Source organism: Mus pahari, chromosome 6 (genome assembly GCF_900095145.1).
Source record: "Mus pahari chromosome 6, PAHARI_EIJ_v1.1, whole genome shotgun sequence".
Taxonomy (NCBI): Eukaryota; Metazoa; Chordata; class Mammalia; order Rodentia; family Muridae; genus Mus; species Mus pahari.
This window is the reverse complement of record NC_034595.1, coordinates 99,583,812-99,601,770: the sequence shown is the minus strand read 5'-3', so window position 1 is coordinate 99,601,770 and position 17,959 is coordinate 99,583,812. Positions and strand designations below refer to the sequence as shown.

Genomic DNA, 17,959 nt, shown 5'->3' with positions numbered 1-17,959 from the left:
TTAAAGTCCTTGAATTTGCCAGGCATGGTAGCACAGGCCTGTAATCCCACTACCTGGGAGGCAGAACTGGACAGTCAGGAGGTCAGGCCCAGCCGCTGCTCTATGAAACCCTGTCTTAGAAGACAAACGAAAAACCATTTTGGTGACTCACACCCGCAATCCTAACACTGAAGGGGCAGATGCAGGAAAGGCATAGCAAATTTGAGGTCAGTCTGGTCTACACAGTAAGTTCTAAGCCAGCCAAAGACTGTTTTTTGTTTTTTATTTTTTATTTTAAAAGTCCAAAACCAGCCGGGCAGTGGTGGCATAGGCTTTTAATCCCAGCACTCGGGAGGCAGAGGCAGGTGGATTTCTGATTTGAGGCCAGCCTGGTCTACAAAGTGAGTTCCAGGACAGCCAAGGCTATACAGAGAAACCCTGTCTCGAAAAACAAAACAAACAAACAAACAAACAAAAGTCCAATAATACTGGGTGGAAGGACTCACAGCACTCAGATGGTTGAGGCAGGAGGATGGGCCAGGAGTACCTGGCCAGCCTGGGCTCTTAATGGAAGTTAGGGGCTAGACATTAACATCTGTTCTTCCAATGCCATCCTCTTACAAGGTAGCTGTGAGGAGGAAATGAGTTCATTTATAAACTTAAAGTGAGAAGACTCAGCTTGGCTTGGCATGGTGGTGATCTGTAATTCCCACCCCACCCCGGAAAGAAGGCAGAGGCAGGAGGAACCCCGCAAGCTCAAGGCCAGCCAGTTCTGTACAGCAAGACCCAGTTTCGGTAAATAAAGAAAGTGTAAAACCTGTGCGCCTAAGCTTTGAATCTGGTATACCAAGAAGTTTCAATCCCGAGTAGAGTCTACAGCAGCGGCTTGGTGGTAAGCTAGCCTTCAGCCTTTTTAAAGTTATACTAGGATTCAGACCCTAGTGGGTCCCCTGTCTCATGGTAACGTCATGCAAGATACTCAACTCCGTGCCTCAGTTTCTTCACTTACTGAAAGAGGAGAGATTATCAAGACCATCACAGAGACTGCTAGGGCAGCATCCACACTTGGGAGCCGTGATGAGTTAAAGGTCAGCCTGGGTTACACAGTGACTTTGAGATCCCTGTCGCTAAAACGTGGCTCAGCCCAAGGTCAATGGGAGAACGCTTGCCTGCCATTCACAAGATTCTGTTGTTGTTGTTTTTTTCCCCCTAGATCCAGAGCGTGCCAAAAGGTACTTGACACAAAGTAGTACTTAGAACAGGGCCCATTCTGCAGATCAAAGTTAACGTTTCCACGTCGGAAATTAACGAGCAAAGGCAGAAGACATTTAAGAGTCGCCTTTAGACTAGGAACCAGATATCCCCCACTAGCCCTTACGCGCCCAGGCGCTGGCTCCGCCCCCTCCCCTCCTAGCCCCGCCCCTGCCGCCCCAGTCCCGGCCTACGCTAGTCTCGCGCATTCTCGGCGCGCGCGAGCTCCTGGACCAGGGCCGGCCGTTGGTCGGGCGAAGCCATCTGCCGCGCTACGTAGGGGGAGTCGGAAGCCCGAGGGGCCACCCTGTCCCTCATCTGTCAGCTTCTCAGACCCAGCCGTTCTCACGGCTGCGTCTCTCTGCGTCTCCCTGTACGCCGAAGAGCCCGCTAGCGTCCTCGCCGCCGGGAGGAGAGAGCGCCTGTGGCTTCCCTGGGCGAGCGCCCCTCCTGACGGGACGCCGGTGGGAGAGGCCGAAGGCGGGCGAGGGCGGGAGGCGGCCCTAGCGCCATTTTGTGGGCACGAAGCGGTAGCGCGGCTGTTGTCGGATTCCTTCCCGTCTCTGCTTCCTCCTTGCGCTTCCTAGCAGCGGCCTAGCGGGTGAGTGGGTCGCCGAGGACGGCCTGCGTGCCTCGGGGGTTGCTTCGGGGGGAAGCCCGGGGCGGCCTGCGCCGCGGGGAGGGAGCCGTGGAGCCGGGGCCGAGTTGGCCTCGCGCCACCGCGTCGTTAGGGCTTAAGCGCGGGCGGCAGCCGGAACGGGACGCCGGGCTTCTGCCGGGCTTGTGAAGCCGCGGGCGGAAGTGTGTCGCGGCCCCGGGGCTCCAGCCGTCCTAGTCCCCGTGAGTTGTCGCTTTTGAGGGTAACCGTTGCCACCATGGGACCTGTACCCTCGCGGCCCCACCCTGGGCCCAGTTGAAAGGGGGGAAAAAAAAATCAGCGCTGTCTGTCGCGCATGGCCTTGTGGGAAGCGGCGCCCTACCTCCCGGAGTCGCCGTCGTTGCTCCCTCGACGCCTGGGTTTAGCCAGGCCCATCCGAGAATGAGCCCCAGAACTGCTCGATCCCCGTTCTGACGTCGGTTTTCGTGCTCCACCAGCACGGGGAGGGCTGCTCTGATTCCCAGTGCTTGGCTGCTTTCTTCCACGTTAAAGCACGTGCTATAAACCCGATTCAGGGTCTCAGGCTTTAGAAGAAAGTAATTCAGGATGGTTACGAATAACGGGAGCCTGTAATCTGGGCGCTCCAGGTAAGAAATACTGCCTGTGCAAGACAAGAGAAATCGGGGCAGATACTTAGTTCTTGAATTTAACACCTTGTTTTTGTCTGGCTCGGGCGCGGACTGGCCACATGGTAACACTGTTGCAATTTTAGCCCCAGAGGCTTATAGTGAGCGCCGAGGAAAATGGGAGAACTGTGGCGGTCCCGGAACTCTGTAGACTAGGCCAGCCTCGATCTCAGAAAGATCTGCCTGTCTCAGGAGTGCTGAGATTAAAGGCGTGGGTTACCCGTGCTCGACAAAAATAACATTTTTATTTAAAATATCCTTTTCCTCAATCTTTTTTTTTTTTTTTTTTCAGGGATGGCAAAGGAATCATTTTAAGTAGCAGGAATCTTTTCAGGAAGTGGGAACAATAAAGTGGTGTGATAATAGCCAATTATGAAAAGATAACTCCTCTGATTTTCTTGATCATTTCTTTTTCCTTTTAAGAGATTTAAGCAAAGATGTCTGAATATATTCGGGTAACAGAAGATGAGAACGATGAACCCATTGAAATACCATCAGAAGACGATGGGACAGTGTTGCTGTCCACAGTTACAGCCCAGTTTCCAGGGGCATGTGGCCTGCGCTACCGGAATCCAGTGTCTCAGTGTATGAGAGGGGTCCGACTAGTGGAAGGAATTCTGCATGCCCCAGATGCTGGCTGGGGCAATCTGGTATATGTTGTCAACTACCCCAAAGGTTTGTTAATCAGTGTGGTTTTGTCGTATTGCTGGCCATGGTTAGACTTCCATGCCATATTAAGTGAGGCTATAATATTCAGGGCTTCACGTGTGCTGGGGGAATAGTCTGGTTGAGCTCCAATGCTGGGGGATTGGCCTTCCTGGAGGAATGTCTCCTAGGACCCTGACTTAGACTATTCTGGCGGGTCAGCAGTTTAAATAAGTGAAAATTGAAAAGCTGGATTCTTTTTTGAGGAGCATGAATTTAAATGTTAAGCTGGCAGAACATGTCGTTGCTAATTTTAGGTGGTTGAAACTAAAAGAATTTGGCTTCGCCATTTTCCTTGCGGTTTTTTTGTGGGGGGGGTTGAAACGGGGTTTCTCAGTCTTTTTTGGCATGCGCCACCATGCCCAGCCTAGTTTTGAATCTTTCTGAAAAGTGATTTTGAACACTGTGTTGAGTGTAAAGGATATTTGTAAGCAGGTTCACGTCGTCTGGCCTGTTATAGGCAGGGTCCATTTTCTTCCTGGTACTGTACAACCTTCCCTTGGCTAGCTGGCTTGTGAACTAACAGCACTGTCTGTCTGTCTGTCTGTCTTTCATGTGGGTTCCAGATAGAGAAGGTTGTCAGGCTTGCTCTGCAAGTGTTTTTACCGGATCGGGTTGTGAAAGTATGCAAGACTATAATCAACTGCATGTTCTCTTTCTCAAAAGCTGTATCAAAATAAGAACAATTCTACTTCATTTAATTTTGTGGTATTGAAATATATCTGACTGATCCAGGGGATCACAACCGTCTTCTGATACACATGTGTAGAAATATCCATATACATATACTCTTCGATTTAAAAAAAAAAACTTTTTATTTCTACACGTAAACTGTTTTCTGTGTTATCCAAACTTTTAGCAATAGAAATTTTGCAGTAAAAAGAACAAAATGACATCACAGGCCTAAACCTCGGGTTACCTTTTTTTTTTTTTTTTTAAGACAGGGTTTCTCTGTATAATCCTGGCTATCCTGAAACTCACTCTGTAGACCAGGCTGGCCTCCAACTCAGAAATCCGCCTGCCTCTGCCTCCCGAGTGCTGGGATTAAAGGCGTGCGCCACTGCGCCCGGCGTCGGGTTACTTTATTAAGTAACATTTTGTTTTTGTTTTTTATGGAGATGGAGGTCTCACTACGCCAACAAAACTGGTCCAAAAGTCCTCTAATCATTCCCCCAATTATTACACGTGTACACCACACCTCAATGAACTACATACCAGGCAAGCACTGTAGAAGTTCAGTATTTCTTCCTGGCCCCAGGATCCTGGAATATCTTGAGACCCAAAACATTATCACAAATACCTTGGCCATAAGCTTTGGCTGTTCCCTGATTGGTTTATAATTTAATAATACCATTTATTCTAAGTTCTGACACGTGGCAGGTTACCTCTGCTCATGCTCCAGTCTCCTTCCTGTTTGTGGGCGCCCAACCCTCTCGTACCTTCTCTAGCCCCAAACCCCTGTTTTTTCCCTATTGGATATCCCACCTTCTATTTCCTGCCTCAGCTACAGGCCAATCAGCTTTAACTGACAGATGTTGCATCCATACAGTACACAAACGACTTTCTCTACAAAGCAATCTACTACTGGGTTCTAACCTTCAGCCCCTGTTCATTCCAACACAGCACCACAGTCTTCGAAGTATGTGCCAACACCCTTAACCAACACCAGTGTCCCCAACCCAGGGTCTTGCTCTGTTGTGGTCCTGGCTGTCCCCAATCTCTGCCCCCTTGAATGCTGGAATCAAAGATGTGCGCCACAGACCCAGCTTTCTCATACTTTCAAGAATGTCCATAGTAAGAAAGGGAGGAAAATCTCAGGTAGCTCTGCCCTAACTCAAGACTGGTATTTTTGTGAGGGAAAAAAAGAGATTAAGAACACTTGAGTTAAAAGCATCTGTTTCATTTCTGAGACCAGGGTTTGAGTGTCAGCACCCACGCAGCAGCTCACAACCATACAGTTTGTGTCTTAATAGGTCAGATGCCCTTTTCTACCAGGTGCGCGCGCACAGTGTAGAGACACACATACAAAACATAAAATATAAGTCTTTAATAAAACACAAATCTTAAAATGATGAGACAAAGATGATGCTGAGGCTGCAAGGAAAAGTTGTGCAGTGGTGGCACAGATCTTTAATACCACCACTTAGCGGATCTGAGGTCAAGGTCAACCTCAACTATTGAGTGAGTTTTTTAGACTGAGAAACCCCAGCCGGGCGTGGTGGCACATGCCTTTAATCCCAGCACTTGGGAGGCAGAGGTAGGCAGATTTCTGAAATCACTCCAACCACTTATGCTACATTCAGTCTTTAAGAGACTTAACATAGTTCTCACTGATAATAAATCTGCGCTTGTTTTACTTTTTAAATTTTAGTGTATGTTCATGGGTTGGTTTTTGTTTTGTGATTTTGAGACATTTCTCTGTGGAACTTTGTGAAACTTGCTGGCCTCAAACTCACTGCCTCCTGGCCTTGGTTTGAAATCCCAGATCAACCTGCCTCTGCCTCCTGAGCGCTGAGAGTAAAGTAGTACCACACAGTAGAATGTTTTAAAGAAGTGTTAAACCCACTTTGTGCTTTGCTTTGTTCAGATAACAAAAGGAAAATGGATGAAGCGGATGCTTCCTCTGCAGTGAAAGTGAAAAGAGCAGTCCAGAAGACGTCTGACCTCATAGTGTTGGGTCTCCCCTGGAAAACAACAGAGCAGGATCTGAAAGACTATTTCAGTACTTTCGGGGAGGTTCTTATGGTTCAGGTAAGCTTCGTTCTGCTTCACAGGGTTTTGTGATACTGCCTTGGTCGATTGCTTGTCTTGTGTATGCAGCACCTCCTTGGAGGTCAAAGAGCTTCAAGTCTCAGAACTGAATTACAAAAGGTCTTGTACCACCATGTGTGTGCTGGGAACCAAAAACTAGTGTTACTTGTTTGCCATCTTTGGTTTTTTACCAGGCAGGGTCCCCCCNCCCNCCCCCCCCCCTGTTACCCTGGCTCATCAAGAACTGCCTCTGCCTCCTTAGTGCTGGGGTTAAAGGGTAAAAGGTGTGCACTACCACTGCCTGGTTCTATTCAGCCTTTTGGGGTTTTTTTTGGTTTTTGCCTGCACATATGTCTGAGGGAGGGTGTCAGATCTTGAAGTTATAGACAGTTGTGAGATGCCATGTGGGTGCTGGCGATTGAACATGAGTCCTGAAAGTGCTCTTAACCACTGAGCCATCTCTGGCCCCGTGTGTTCAGCCATTTTGAATGTTTGTTGTGCAGTGTTGATAGGTAGGGGTGCTGAAAATAAAATTTGGGTTTGTATATACTATATGTTATATATTAAGTCCTGAAGGTTTTGTTGTTGTTTGGTTTTTTTCGAGACAGGGTTTCTCTGTGTAGCCCTGGCTGACCTGGAACTCACTCTGTAGACCAGGCTGGCCTCAAACTCATAATCCGCCTGCCTCTGCCTTCCAAGTGCTGGGACTAAAGGCGTGCACCACCATGCCCGGCTCTATGAAGGTCTAAAGCAGTGGTTTTCAAACAACTTTCACAGGGGTTGAATATCAGATGTTTACATTTCATGATAGCATCAAAAATTAGTTTTAGGGCTGGTGAGATGGCTCAGCAGGTAAGAGCACCCAACTGCTCTTCCAAAGGTGCAGAGTTCAAATCCCAGCAACCACATGGTGGCTCACAACCATCCTTAACAAGATCTGACTCCCTCTTCTGGTGTGTCTGAAGACAGCTACAGTGTATTTACTTATAATAAATAAATAAATCTTTTTAAAAAAAAGCTTGCTTTGATTTCAGAATAGGGATGCTCTACCTATATGAATAAATGAGGGGGATAAAAGTTAAAAAAAAAAACCTTAAGAAAATGAGTTTTAAATAACAATGAAAAGAATTTATCGTTGGCCAGGCATTGGTGGTGGCACATGCTTTATTAAAGGATTGCAGCATTAGGAAAGTTGAGAACTACTGCTTTAAAAAGAAATAGGTTATATTAGATATATATTAATGGGAAAATTTTTCTTTCCCCAAGTTAAATTATAACCATTGTGCTCATTTTAAAACACGTTATGCAATGTTTTGTGTTGTGCAAGTGAGTCATTCGCCACTGTTAATGATCTGAGTTTTACCTTGAACTAAACTTGATTATGATTACTAGCTAAGTTACTACATTCAGTTGAGCCATTCAGACTTTTTTTTCTCTTTTTGAGAGACAGCTCTGATTTGCTTATATGTATGGTGTTAGAAATTTTTTCAATTGTTTTCTTCTTAGGTCAAGAAAGATCTTAAAACTGGTCACTCGAAAGGGTTTGGCTTTGTTCGATTTACAGAATATGAAACCCAGGTGAAAGTAATGTCACAACGACACATGATAGATGGGCGATGGTGTGACTGTAAACTTCCGAACTCTAAGGTATCTTGCTCTGCGTTTTGTTAGTTTGGTTTGGTTTTTGAGGCAGGCTTCCTCTGTAGCCCTGGCTATTTGGAGCTCACTTTGCAGACCATGCTGGCCTCGAACTCAGAATTGCCTGCTTGTCTTCTAAGTGTTTAGATTAAAGGTGCCACCCTGCTTACTTAATGTTGATTTTAATGTTCTGCTTTTCTGGGCAGCATTTGAACACTTAGCTACATCCCCAGCCCAGATTTATTCCATACAAGCAAATAAGACTTACTTGGAGCATTATGTTTTGGATCAAAGTATACTTTCATAAAACTTTATTTGGACTGAGGAGATAGTTCATTTGGTCAGTTAGTAAAGTGCTTACCTTAAACATGAGGGCCTGCACTTGATATTGGAGCACACTCTCTGTAGCCCTGGTTGTTCTGGAGCTCAGTATGTGGAGCAAACTGGCCTCAACTGCTCTGCTTCTACCTTCCAAGGGTTGGGATTTAAGGCCTGAGCTACCATACACAGCCAGACCCAAGTTTTTGTGGTTTGGTTTTGTTTTATTTTGTCTATAAACAGTTGGGTGTGGTGGTAGGTGAATCCTTGGAGCTTGCTGGCCACCAGTCTAGCCAAATTACAAGGCTCAGTGAGAAATCCAGCTTCAAAAAGGAAGCAGGACTGACTAATATCATCAACCTTTTGTATAATGGTCTCTCAATGTATAAAACAAGTTAAAACTGGGCATGATGATGTTACATTTCTGTAATTCTCAAGTTTAAGGATATTCTGGGGTACATAAGAGCCTCTCTTTGAAATTCCTAAGGAAATGAGGCTGGGTGGCAAATAGTATTTATTGTTCCTGGAGAGGATTCATCCATGGCAGCATACAACTCACTATGGTTCTGTATGACTCTCTTCTGACCTTAAAAGGCATCAGGCATGCACATGGCGCAGGTAGATGCATGAAAGCAAAACCTTTTTTTAAATTCCAAGAAACCAGTCTTGTCAGTATACCCCTTTAATGTCCACCAGGGGTGCGGGTGTGTGTACAGGCCAGGCAGTAATAACAGTAAGATCTCAAAAACACCCAAGACAGGAAGGCACTTAAAAGTATGCATTGACGTGTTTACTATCTCCTGTTCCCTTCTTTTTGACCAGCAAAGCCCAGATGAGCCTTTGAGAAGCAGAAAAGTGTTTGTTGGACGTTGTACAGAGGACATGACTGCTGAAGAGCTTCAGCAGTTTTTCTGTCAGTATGGAGAAGTGGTAGATGTCTTCATTCCCAAACCATTCAGAGCTTTTGCCTTCGTGACCTTTGCAGATGATAAGGTATATTTCATTTGTTCCAGGGTTGGAAATGTATCTGGTTTAGTGCTACTGTATGTGCCCAGCATGGTACACCAGGTGCTGAGCTCAGTCTCCAGCACTAAAAATGATAAGTGAATTGTTCAGCAGATTGCCATGCTCCCTTTTCACAGGACAGAGTAGATTTAGATGTAAGATGCTCTTCAAGTGTTTTTCATTATTTGGACTTTGGGGCTATTACAGACTGCTGTTAACATGACTATAACTAAAGACTGCTGGTTGGGTTTACGTGAAGTTAGCATTAATTGCCTGTTTTTCCTCCTCCTTACTAAGGAGGGTTACTAAGATGTGGATTTTACTGCTGTGTTGATATCTGAGTTGGTCTAATCATTTATATCCTTGTTTCTTACAGGTTGCCCAGTCTCTTTGTGGAGAGGATTTGATCATTAAAGGAATCAGCGTGCATATATCCAATGCTGAACCTAAGCATAATAGCAATAGACAGTTAGAAAGAAGTGGAAGATTTGGTGGTAATCCAGGTGGCTTTGGGAATCAGGGTGGGTTTGGTAATAGTAGAGGGGGTGGAGCTGGCTTGGGAAATAACCAGGGTGGTAATATGGGTGGAGGGATGAACTTTGGTGCTTTTAGCATTAACCCAGCGATGATGGCTGCAGCTCAGGCAGCGTTGCAGAGCAGTTGGGGTATGATGGGCATGTTAGCCAGCCAGCAGAACCAGTCGGGCCCATCTGGGAATAACCAAAGCCAGGGCAGCATGCAGAGGGAACCAAATCAGGCTTTTGGTTCTGGAAATAATTCCTACAGTGGTTCTAACTCTGGTGCCCCCCTTGGTTGGGGGTCAGCATCAAATGCAGGATCAGGCAGTGGTTTCAATGGGGGCTTTGGCTCCAGCATGGATTCTAAATCTTCTGGGTGGGGAATGTAGGTGGTGGGTGGTTAGTAGGCTGGTTGATAGGTTAGGTAGATTTAGAATGGTGGGATTCAAATTTTTCTAAACTCATGGTAAGTATATTGTAAAATACATATGTACTAAAATTTTCAGATTGGTTTGTTCAGTGTGGAGTATATTCAGCAGTATTTTTGACATTTTTCTTTAGGAAAAAAAAAGAGGGAAAAGCTAAATGAATTTTATAAGTTTTGTTATATAAAGGGTTAAAATACTGAGTGGGTGAAAGTGAACTGCTGTTTGCCTAATTGGTAAACCAACACTACAATTGATCTCAGAAGGTTTCTCTGTAATATTCTATCATTGAAATTGTTAATGAATTCTTTGCATGTTCAGATAGAAACCATTGGTTAGAACTACATTCTTTTCTCCTTATTTTAATTTGAATCCCACCCTATGAATTTTTTCCTTAGGAAAATCTCCATTTGGGAGATCATGATGTCATGGTGTTTGATTCTTTTGGTTTTGTTTTTAACACTTGTCTTCCTTCATATACGAAAGTACAATATGAAGCCTTCATTTAATCTCTGCAGTTCATCTCATTTCAAATGTTTATGGAAGAAGCACTTCATTGAAAGTAGTGCTGTAAATATTCTGCCATAGGAATACTTCTGTCTACATGCTTTCTCATCCAAGAATTCGTCATCACGCTGCACAGGCTGCGTCTTTGACGGTGGGTGTTCCATTTTTATCCGCTACTCTTTATTTCATGGAGTCGTATCAACGCTATGAACGCAAGGCTGTGATATGGAACCAGAAGGCTGTTTGAACTTTTGAAACCTTGTGTGGGATTGATGGTGGTGCCGAGGCATGAAAGGCTAGTATGAGCGAGAAAAGGAGAGAGCGCGTGCAGAGACTTGGTGGTGGAAAATGGATATTTTTTAACTTGGAGAGATGTGTCACTCAATCCTGTGGCTTTGGTGAGAGAGTGTGCAGAGAGCAATGATAGCAAATAACGTACGAATGTTTTTACATCAAAGGACATCCACATCAGTTGGAAGACTTTGAGTTTTGTTCTTAGGAAATCCACTTTAGTTGAATGTGTTAAGTGAAATACTTGTACTTCCCTACCCCTCTGTCAACTGCTGTGAATGCTGTATGGTGTGTGTTCTCCTCTGTTACTGATCTGGAAGTGTGGGAACGTGAACTGAAGCTGATGGGCTGCGAACATGGACTGAGCTTGTGGTGTGCTTTGCAGGAGAACATGGAAGCAGAGTCCACCAGTGAGCTCAGGTGTCTCAGAGGAGGGTGGACGTTCTCATGTCTGTTAGCTATTCATAAGAATGCTGTTTGCTGCAGTTCTGTGTCCTGTGCTTGGATGCTTTTTTATAAGAGTTGTCATTGTTGGAAATTCTTAAATAAAACTGATTTAAATAATATGTGTCTTTGTTTTGCAGCCCTGAATGCAAAGAATTCATAGCAGTTAATTCCCCTTTTTGACCCTTTTGAGATGGAACTTTCATAAAGTTTCTTGGCAGTAGTTTATTTTGCTTCAAATAAACTTATTTGAAAAGTTGTCTCAAGTCAAATGGATTCATCACCTGTCATGCATTGACACCTGATACCCAGACTTAATTGCTATTTGTTCTTGCATTGTCCAAAGTGAAAGTTTTTCTTTGGTTTATTTTGTTTTTAATTTAGTTTTTCTTAAGTCTGGGTGACCGCACCTAAAATGGTAAGCAGTTACCCTCCAGCTTGTTCTGAGTGCCTCTCTGCATTTGATTTTCTATTTACATGGCTTTGTAAATCTCTATTGGGGAATCATGCCTTCTAAAAATATTTGGGAGAGGGGGCAAAACAGTTGATTTCAAATGCTTTGTGGCAGAGCATATCAATGGAACAGGAATAAGCACCTTTCTGTTCAGGGTTTGAAAAGTGGAATTAATTGCAATAGGGATGAAGTAGAAGAAACCAAGAAACCATGTGCCTGAAATCCATTAAGAAGCCTGATTGATAGCTTTAAGAACTAGTAGGGTGGGTTGTCTTATGTGTGGCAGTCTTAAGTGAGGTAGGCTTTTGCCCTCCTGAATGTGGGATTTATATAGTGATGAATGAATATGCTCACAAAATCAGATTAGACTGTCAATGCATTGTTAATGTAAAAGCAATAATACATTGATTATTGTACTTTTCCTGTAACCACTGAGAACAGAGGAACTCCTTTCTAACTGGAAGAATGGGACAGTTTTTGTGTTGGTAGCTTTCCTAATACCCTTACCTAAATAGATGATGATAAATAGGTTTGTCATTTTGCAAGTTGCGTGTTTTAAAGTTTTATATCCTTTAGAGACTTGTTATGAACACATTGTTTCATTATACAGTATCCTCTGTAAAAGGATCATGAGTTATTGTAAGTTTTTTTTCTCTTCATCTAAACCTGCATGATTTCCAAACCCTGTGCATCTGAATTTTGCATTTTAGCACTTGCACTGTTACTCAGCAGCAGTAACATGGTAACATTAAAATGCTTTCGGGGACCTCCAAAGACGTCCAGGAGTCCTGGGGTAAGTTACTTGTCAATGGCATGGTTTTGATCCCTTTTTTGCACTTGTTAAAGACTTACTGGTCCTAGAAGTCTTTCAGTGTTGAGTAGCCTTTTAACATGTTTATGGATGACATAGTTGTAGTTAGTTACTTGCCATAAATGAGGTTTTAGAAATAAACTACTTGGCAAAGATTTGGTTTTGAAAGTCTGGTCATCAAAATGCGTTCATTCCTTAGAAGTAATGAAAACTCTTTGAACCACAGTTGAATAAAAGGTTTTCTTGCCACCAACAGTTTAGTGTCTGGAGTCTTACTGGAAAAAAAAAAATTTCTGTATCATGACAATGCTAGAAAGTTAAGGTGACTTATGTTGGAAGATGCAGTTCTGCATTTTCATCCTTTAAAATTTGAGTCTCCAGCTGGCTGTGGTGGCCCATGCTTTTAATCCCAGAATTTAAGGCAGGTGTAAATTAGTTGTAGGCCAGCTATTTCCCCATCTTGAGGCACCCTGTCTGGTCTTGTTGGCAGAGCCAGTTAAAGTCAGACATGACCTTTAAGGTTGTCAGCATCTTAGCAGAAGAGCAGTTTATTTCATGATGAATTACTGGTTTTGTTACATAAGCAAATGACTTTACCTTCTGCAGTTACAGTTGACTTCCCTTAGCCCAACGCTCACCTAAGAAAAGTGGGCTGGGTATAGTGAAACACCTGTTAAGGTTTTTGAAATGGTTTGCTAAATTGCCCTTGTAAAGTGTAAAATTCTGTTTCGTGTTCTTTTTATCTGACAATTGGTAAATATGGTCGAACATGCCTATATCCCAATATTCTGGAATGGACTTGGTGGTGTTACTAGTTTTAATAGCTGGTCTAATGTGAAGATCACACACCTGCTTTCCGCTTACCTTCCAAAAGACGAGTTTCTCAGGTACTCTGTAACCACTCGGCAGTTACTCAGAAAGTAACACCACTTTCTGAGCTCATTAAGACCAAATCTACACACTAGGAAAATGAACAAACCCTTTGGCCAGAAATGGAAACAGCCAGTATAAAATAAGTAGATTGTAGGGAATCAAATACAACTTGACATAGTCTATATTAGGGGTTGGCAAAACACTGTTAAACACAAATCAAAGCTGACATTGGCAAGTGTTTGTGGATGATCTCACCTGCTCTGATTTGGGGGTAGGCTATCATTCTTAGGTTTGTTACTAAGCTTCCCAGGTACTTGCAGATATGAGGCGCAATTTACTGATTGGAGGATGCAAATTAGAAATTACTTATTATGTTCTCAATCCAGGGAATATAGTTGATGACTTTTGTGTAGACCCCATACTGGTCTGCCTCCCCACAATTAATGGAACCCCAGGAAACTATTCCTCCTACAAACCATCGCTGTGTTTCATTATCTAGAAACACTAACGCCCCTCCACTGTCGCCTCTGCAGCTGTCCTTGCCACCAGTTTCTAAGCCAGCACAGAGCATGTTAGAAGTTACTCTTACTTCTGGGTAGAGCTTTTCATACACAGTAGTACATTTTTGGTGGTCAGCAATTGGTATGTCAACAAACATTAGGTTTCTAGCCAGAAACCCCTTCTGGGTTAACCCCCAGCCAGCCACAGTTCCAGTGAAGTCTGTTCTCATTAAGGATGCAGCTTCTTTTCTAGGTAGGCAAACAGGCATGATGTTTCCACTGATTGTGACTTTGTTCTTGAGTTTAATCAATGCTATATCATTGTCAAAACCAGCACCGTGAGTGTAGCCTTCGTGTATAAAGACTGCCTCCGGCCAGGCTTGAGTATAATGAGGTGAGAGCCTTTTGAGGATACCCATTCGGATGTCCAGGGAAGGTGCTGTCATTCTTTTCCCATATACAACATGGGCGGCTGTTAGGACCCAATTGTCATGTATAAGTGCACCTGCTGCTGCTGTAGTTTGATCCAGTAACAAGACTTGCCAAGGAAAGTCACCAGGCTTTGCAGGCTGCCCTCCAACTATGCGTCCTCCTATAGTGTGTGTGGACAGCCCACAAACTGAGGGATAAAGAACAAGTATTTAGTGTCAGCCAAAACTTAACCCCTAAAAATTGATAGGCATCCTCCCTGTTGAGTGGGGCTATTTTCAATAGTATATAAAGACCTAATAAGTTCTTGTTTAGCCTAGCCTGCCTCCCTCCTTGTAAAGAAAGGTCAGTAAGAGATTTCAGTTTGTTCTGCTAACAGAGAGCAAGATGAGGGAGTTTGGACAGGGCTTGTGTGCAGGAGGACGTGACACTGCCTAGAGGCCAAAGACAGACCCCCTTGAACACCCTGAGCTGCTTGTTTTTCTCTTTTCGAGCTCACTGGGAATTCTGGGAAAGGAGGAACTATGATTTACAGAGTTACTGGTGTCTCTAAATGTAAGAATCTAAATTACAATGTTGCAGCAATAGCCAAAGTGCTTCTGGTTCAAAAGTTGGTAATTTTGGTCTGATGGAGTCCTCCAAACACTTTTACTGTTCACTTTAAACTGAGGGCTCAGGAATGCAACATATGTTCTTTATTGTGGTTGTGCACTTTGATTAAAACTTAGAAGCGGCATGTCAGCCAAATACAGGGCTAGAAAACTAATTTAAGCCAGCTAACATGAGGGTAATGAGTGTATTATTACCTTTCAATTAAAAAAAAAAGCACTCTCAACTGTTGTTGGAGCCAATTCTGGTAAAGAAATTTAAGTACTATTAAAAGGCAAATTGCATTAATGTTTAAAAATCTCGATGTCGTTGAAAACAATTGCTTAGGGAAATAATGAAGTTATTAGCTTTGGGGTTTAATAGCATTTTTACAGAGAAGAAAAGTAACAAGAGTTCGTGGTTATAAATGTATAAACGGTTTGAGATAATTTAAGAAATCATTTAATTTTTTATGCTTGCCTAGTTATAAGGTCAAAAACAATCAAGTGCATGGTGCAGTCCGCACCTAGCTTCCATGTGGAAGGGGTAATGTGAGCACACTGCTGGGAAACACTAAGCTAGAGCCTAAGCCAAATGCTGAGCTTCATTTCTGCCTCCCCAACTAGACCCTGCCTGTTGTCTGCCAGCTCCTCTCTCTGTCAGCTATGAATCTCTTTTATAAATGCGTCCATTACCAGGCTCACAAACCGGGAGGAATTTTTCTCCTTTGGAGCTCGTCCAGAATCCATCAGCCTCACACACATATTTACCTGCAAATTATTGGAAAAGCAAAAATGTTTAGCTGTAGTTGTCATTTGCTTGAATAACCCCTTGAAAAATGTTGATTCTTGAGCATCTGTGGTGGGGAGAGGTGTGTGAATAACCATTTTACATGATTTCATAAATAGGTATCTGCATTACCATGTTTGCTTGCAAAGTGGAAACCTTTTAGATGTGTAACTTGAATATGTATCAAGATCTCAAGTGCTTAATGATAAGGTTTTGACTTGTTAAATTAAACCATTTGGAATATATTGTGTGTTTGTAGTAGTCATTTACTAGATATGATGTGTTTTCAGATTCCTGCAAATTGACATTAAAGTCACTTTAACTACAATATTTCACTTAGCACATGGGAGAAAGGCCTTTTAATCCTTTGTCTCCTTTAGCCTAAAAGGCTGGTTCAAGTTTATATTCAACCTTGAGGGCTTAAGTTCCAAATACCACCCATCCCTCCTTGAAGAAGCTACTTACCATTGCTGCTCATTGTGTAGAAAGTCTCTTCACAGCTGTACTGAATCTCAGCTTTGTAGGTGGTCACTAAAGGGCCTGTGATGTATTCCACATGGCCATTGGGCAGGTCATCGGGAGGGCCACAATCAATAACTAGTAAAGAAATGGGAGGGGGGATCTCTTTGTACCTTGGAGCTGATACTAGAAAGGTCTGCGCCGTGGAGAGAGTGGCCTCTGGGGAACTTGGAAGACCCCCCTATCCCACACCCCCAATGTGCTTTCTAGGACCTGAGGGGCAGGTGGACCTTGTGCTGGCGTCAGTTTCCTCTACATAATCCATGGCACTAATGCCACCCACCCCTAGATTTAGCACCAGCTGCTTTCCGAAGGGACTTACTAGGGAAAAGTGACTGGCAGGGAACTCGGAAACACTGGAGTAGCACTCATAAAAGAAATGGCATGCAGAAGAACAAAGAAAAGCCAGGGGCAATCTTGTTTCTATGCTCCTTTTCATAACTTGAGCTCTGTAGAAATCTGAAGGGTGTTGATTTGTCTTGGGGTTTTTGCTTTTAGTTTGTGAGAGTCTCTAGCTCTAGCTGTTCTGAAACTCTACTAGTACCCGCCTCCACCACTTGTCTGTTTTTGACACGCCACAGGTAAATAGAACCTGTGCTGCAAGCAGTGCCAGAGTTAGACCCCTGATTCCCCACGTGCTGCCAAACCCAGCTCAGCATCGTTCAGCATCACTGAGAGAACTAGTAAACCATTGGTGAGAAAGTGAGTTTGTAAAAACATTTAAATTCTCCTTGGAGTTGTTTCACAAAAGTGCTATACTGTGTATACCTATGTGCACAAAGGTGTGTGCTAGCACCAGATGGGAAGAAGTGCGGGGCCAATGAGATCATTGGGCAGCACTCTTCAATGGGTGTTTGTGGAGGTGGAGAAGAGCGTTTCATTGTCTGCTTCTGGAAGTTTTTGTTTTCACATATGTCTTCTTGTAGTTGAAAGAGTACAAATTGGTTCTTGTGAAATTCCTATTCTTAATTTTCAAAGTGCCATTATTTTTGTTATATGTGTGGTAGACAGGTGTGTGCACTGTATGGAACTCCCTCTAACCACACTGGTGGCCTGTGCATGCATGTTCACGGGTGAAGGGCATAGCTGGAGAGAAGCCTACAGCAGCATGGTTTCCTGTGGGGTGATAGGAATTAAAATACTGGAGGTGTTTTCCCTGTACATTTCTTGTCTACAAGGAGTATCTACTCTTAGAAATTATTTCAGAGCATCCCGCCTTTCCCCAGTACTTCTGGAACTCAAGCCCTAATAAGTGAGTAGTTCATTTGGCAGAGGGAATGGGAATAACTAAAGCCACAGAAGGGTTGATGGGGGGCTGGGGAGATCTCTCAATGGGAAAGTGCTGGCTTTGTGAGCTTAAGTACCTGGGTTCTGGTCCCCAGTTCCCGGTCTTGGCAATGTGCCTGTTAACTGAGATCCTTGGGGCTGGTAGAACAGAATGTCAGGCACCTGCTAACCCAGTGGTTCTCAACCTGTGCCGCCACCCCTTTGGGGGTTGCCTGTGACCATCGAAAACGAATTTTACATCACAGTTCATAACAGCAAAATCACAGTTATAAAATAGCAACTAAAATTTCATGGTTGGGGTCACTACAATGTGAACTGTATTTAAGGGTCACAGCATTAGGAAGGTTGAGAACCACTGCTCTAACCTGTGTGTACACGTGAAAGGACAATACAAATGGTACAGGCAGCAGCAAGGAAAGGGGATTGTCACCATATGACCATACTGCTGCACTCTGGCATCGGCCGGTCCCAAGATCCATCTTTCTGACAGACAGCAGTGAATGATATCAGGGGGACAGAACCCTGAAGAGGAAATTCAGAAAATGAGAAGCCAGGCGTGGTGGCGCACGCCTTTAATCCCAGCACTCGGGGGG

General features: G+C 43.9%; 2 protein-coding genes across 8 annotated transcripts in view; one reads left to right on the top strand and one right to left on the bottom strand.

The window, feature by feature from the left end:
• The first annotated feature begins 1,516 nt into the window (after window positions 1-1,516).
• Window positions 1,517-12,536, top strand: Tardbp (TAR DNA binding protein). Of its 5 annotated transcripts, XR_002380632.1 has the most exons (8): window positions 1,517-1,831; window positions 2,938-3,189; window positions 5,807-5,970; window positions 7,477-7,617; window positions 8,749-8,919; window positions 9,308-9,434; window positions 10,393-10,532; window positions 11,257-12,536. XR_002380632.1 is itself a non-coding variant. In XM_021200718.1 (7 exons), exons 2-7 carry the CDS (start codon window positions 2,952-2,954, stop codon window positions 10,446-10,448), a joined length of 897 nt encoding a protein of 298 aa, XP_021056377.1. In that variant the 5' UTR covers window positions 1,517-1,831; window positions 2,938-2,951; the 3' UTR covers window positions 10,449-12,536. The 5 variants fall into 5 exon arrangements, 3 of the variants coding, with proteins under 3 accessions (XP_021056377.1, XP_021056375.1, XP_021056372.1); XR_003844059.1 differs by having other exon boundaries at window positions 9,308-10,532; XM_021200718.1 differs by having other exon boundaries at window positions 10,393-12,536.
• A 66-nt stretch (window positions 12,537-12,602) lies between these two features.
• The window catches only part of Masp2 (mannan binding lectin serine peptidase 2), a 13,090-nt gene continuing 7,733 nt past the window's right edge, over window positions 12,603-17,959 (bottom strand). Inside the window, exons 8-11 of one of the 3 annotated variants that reach the window (XM_021200711.1) lie at window positions 17,810-17,888; window positions 16,026-16,157; window positions 15,467-15,541; window positions 12,603-14,373 (exon numbers count right to left, since the gene is read on the bottom strand). In XM_021200711.1, the coding sequence (XP_021056370.1) occupies window positions 13,610-14,373; window positions 15,467-15,541; window positions 16,026-16,157; window positions 17,810-17,888 (1,050 nt within the window). In that variant the 3' untranslated portion in view covers window positions 12,603-13,609. Of the gene's footprint in view, window positions 14,374-15,332; window positions 15,542-16,025; window positions 16,158-17,809; window positions 17,889-17,959 lie in introns of those variants that run through there. The other 2 variants (XM_029539470.1, XR_003844058.1) reach the window with 2 other exon arrangements.

What these genes read in the sequence shown, in the direction of transcription:
- Tardbp (XM_021200713.2), top strand. Translation starts at nt 2,952, where the DNA reads ATGTCTGAATATATTCGGGTAACAGAAGATGAGAACGATGAACCCATT. An exon ending in GGGAGGTTCTTATGGTTCAG is followed by an intron (nt 5,971 to 7,476) that starts GTAAGCTTCGTT and finishes TTTTCTTCTTAG; the next exon opens with GTCAAGAAAGATCTTAAAAC. An exon ending in GTAAACTTCCGAACTCTAAG is followed by an intron (nt 7,618 to 8,748) that starts GTATCTTGCTCT and finishes CTTTTTGACCAG; the next exon opens with CAAAGCCCAGATGAGCCTTT.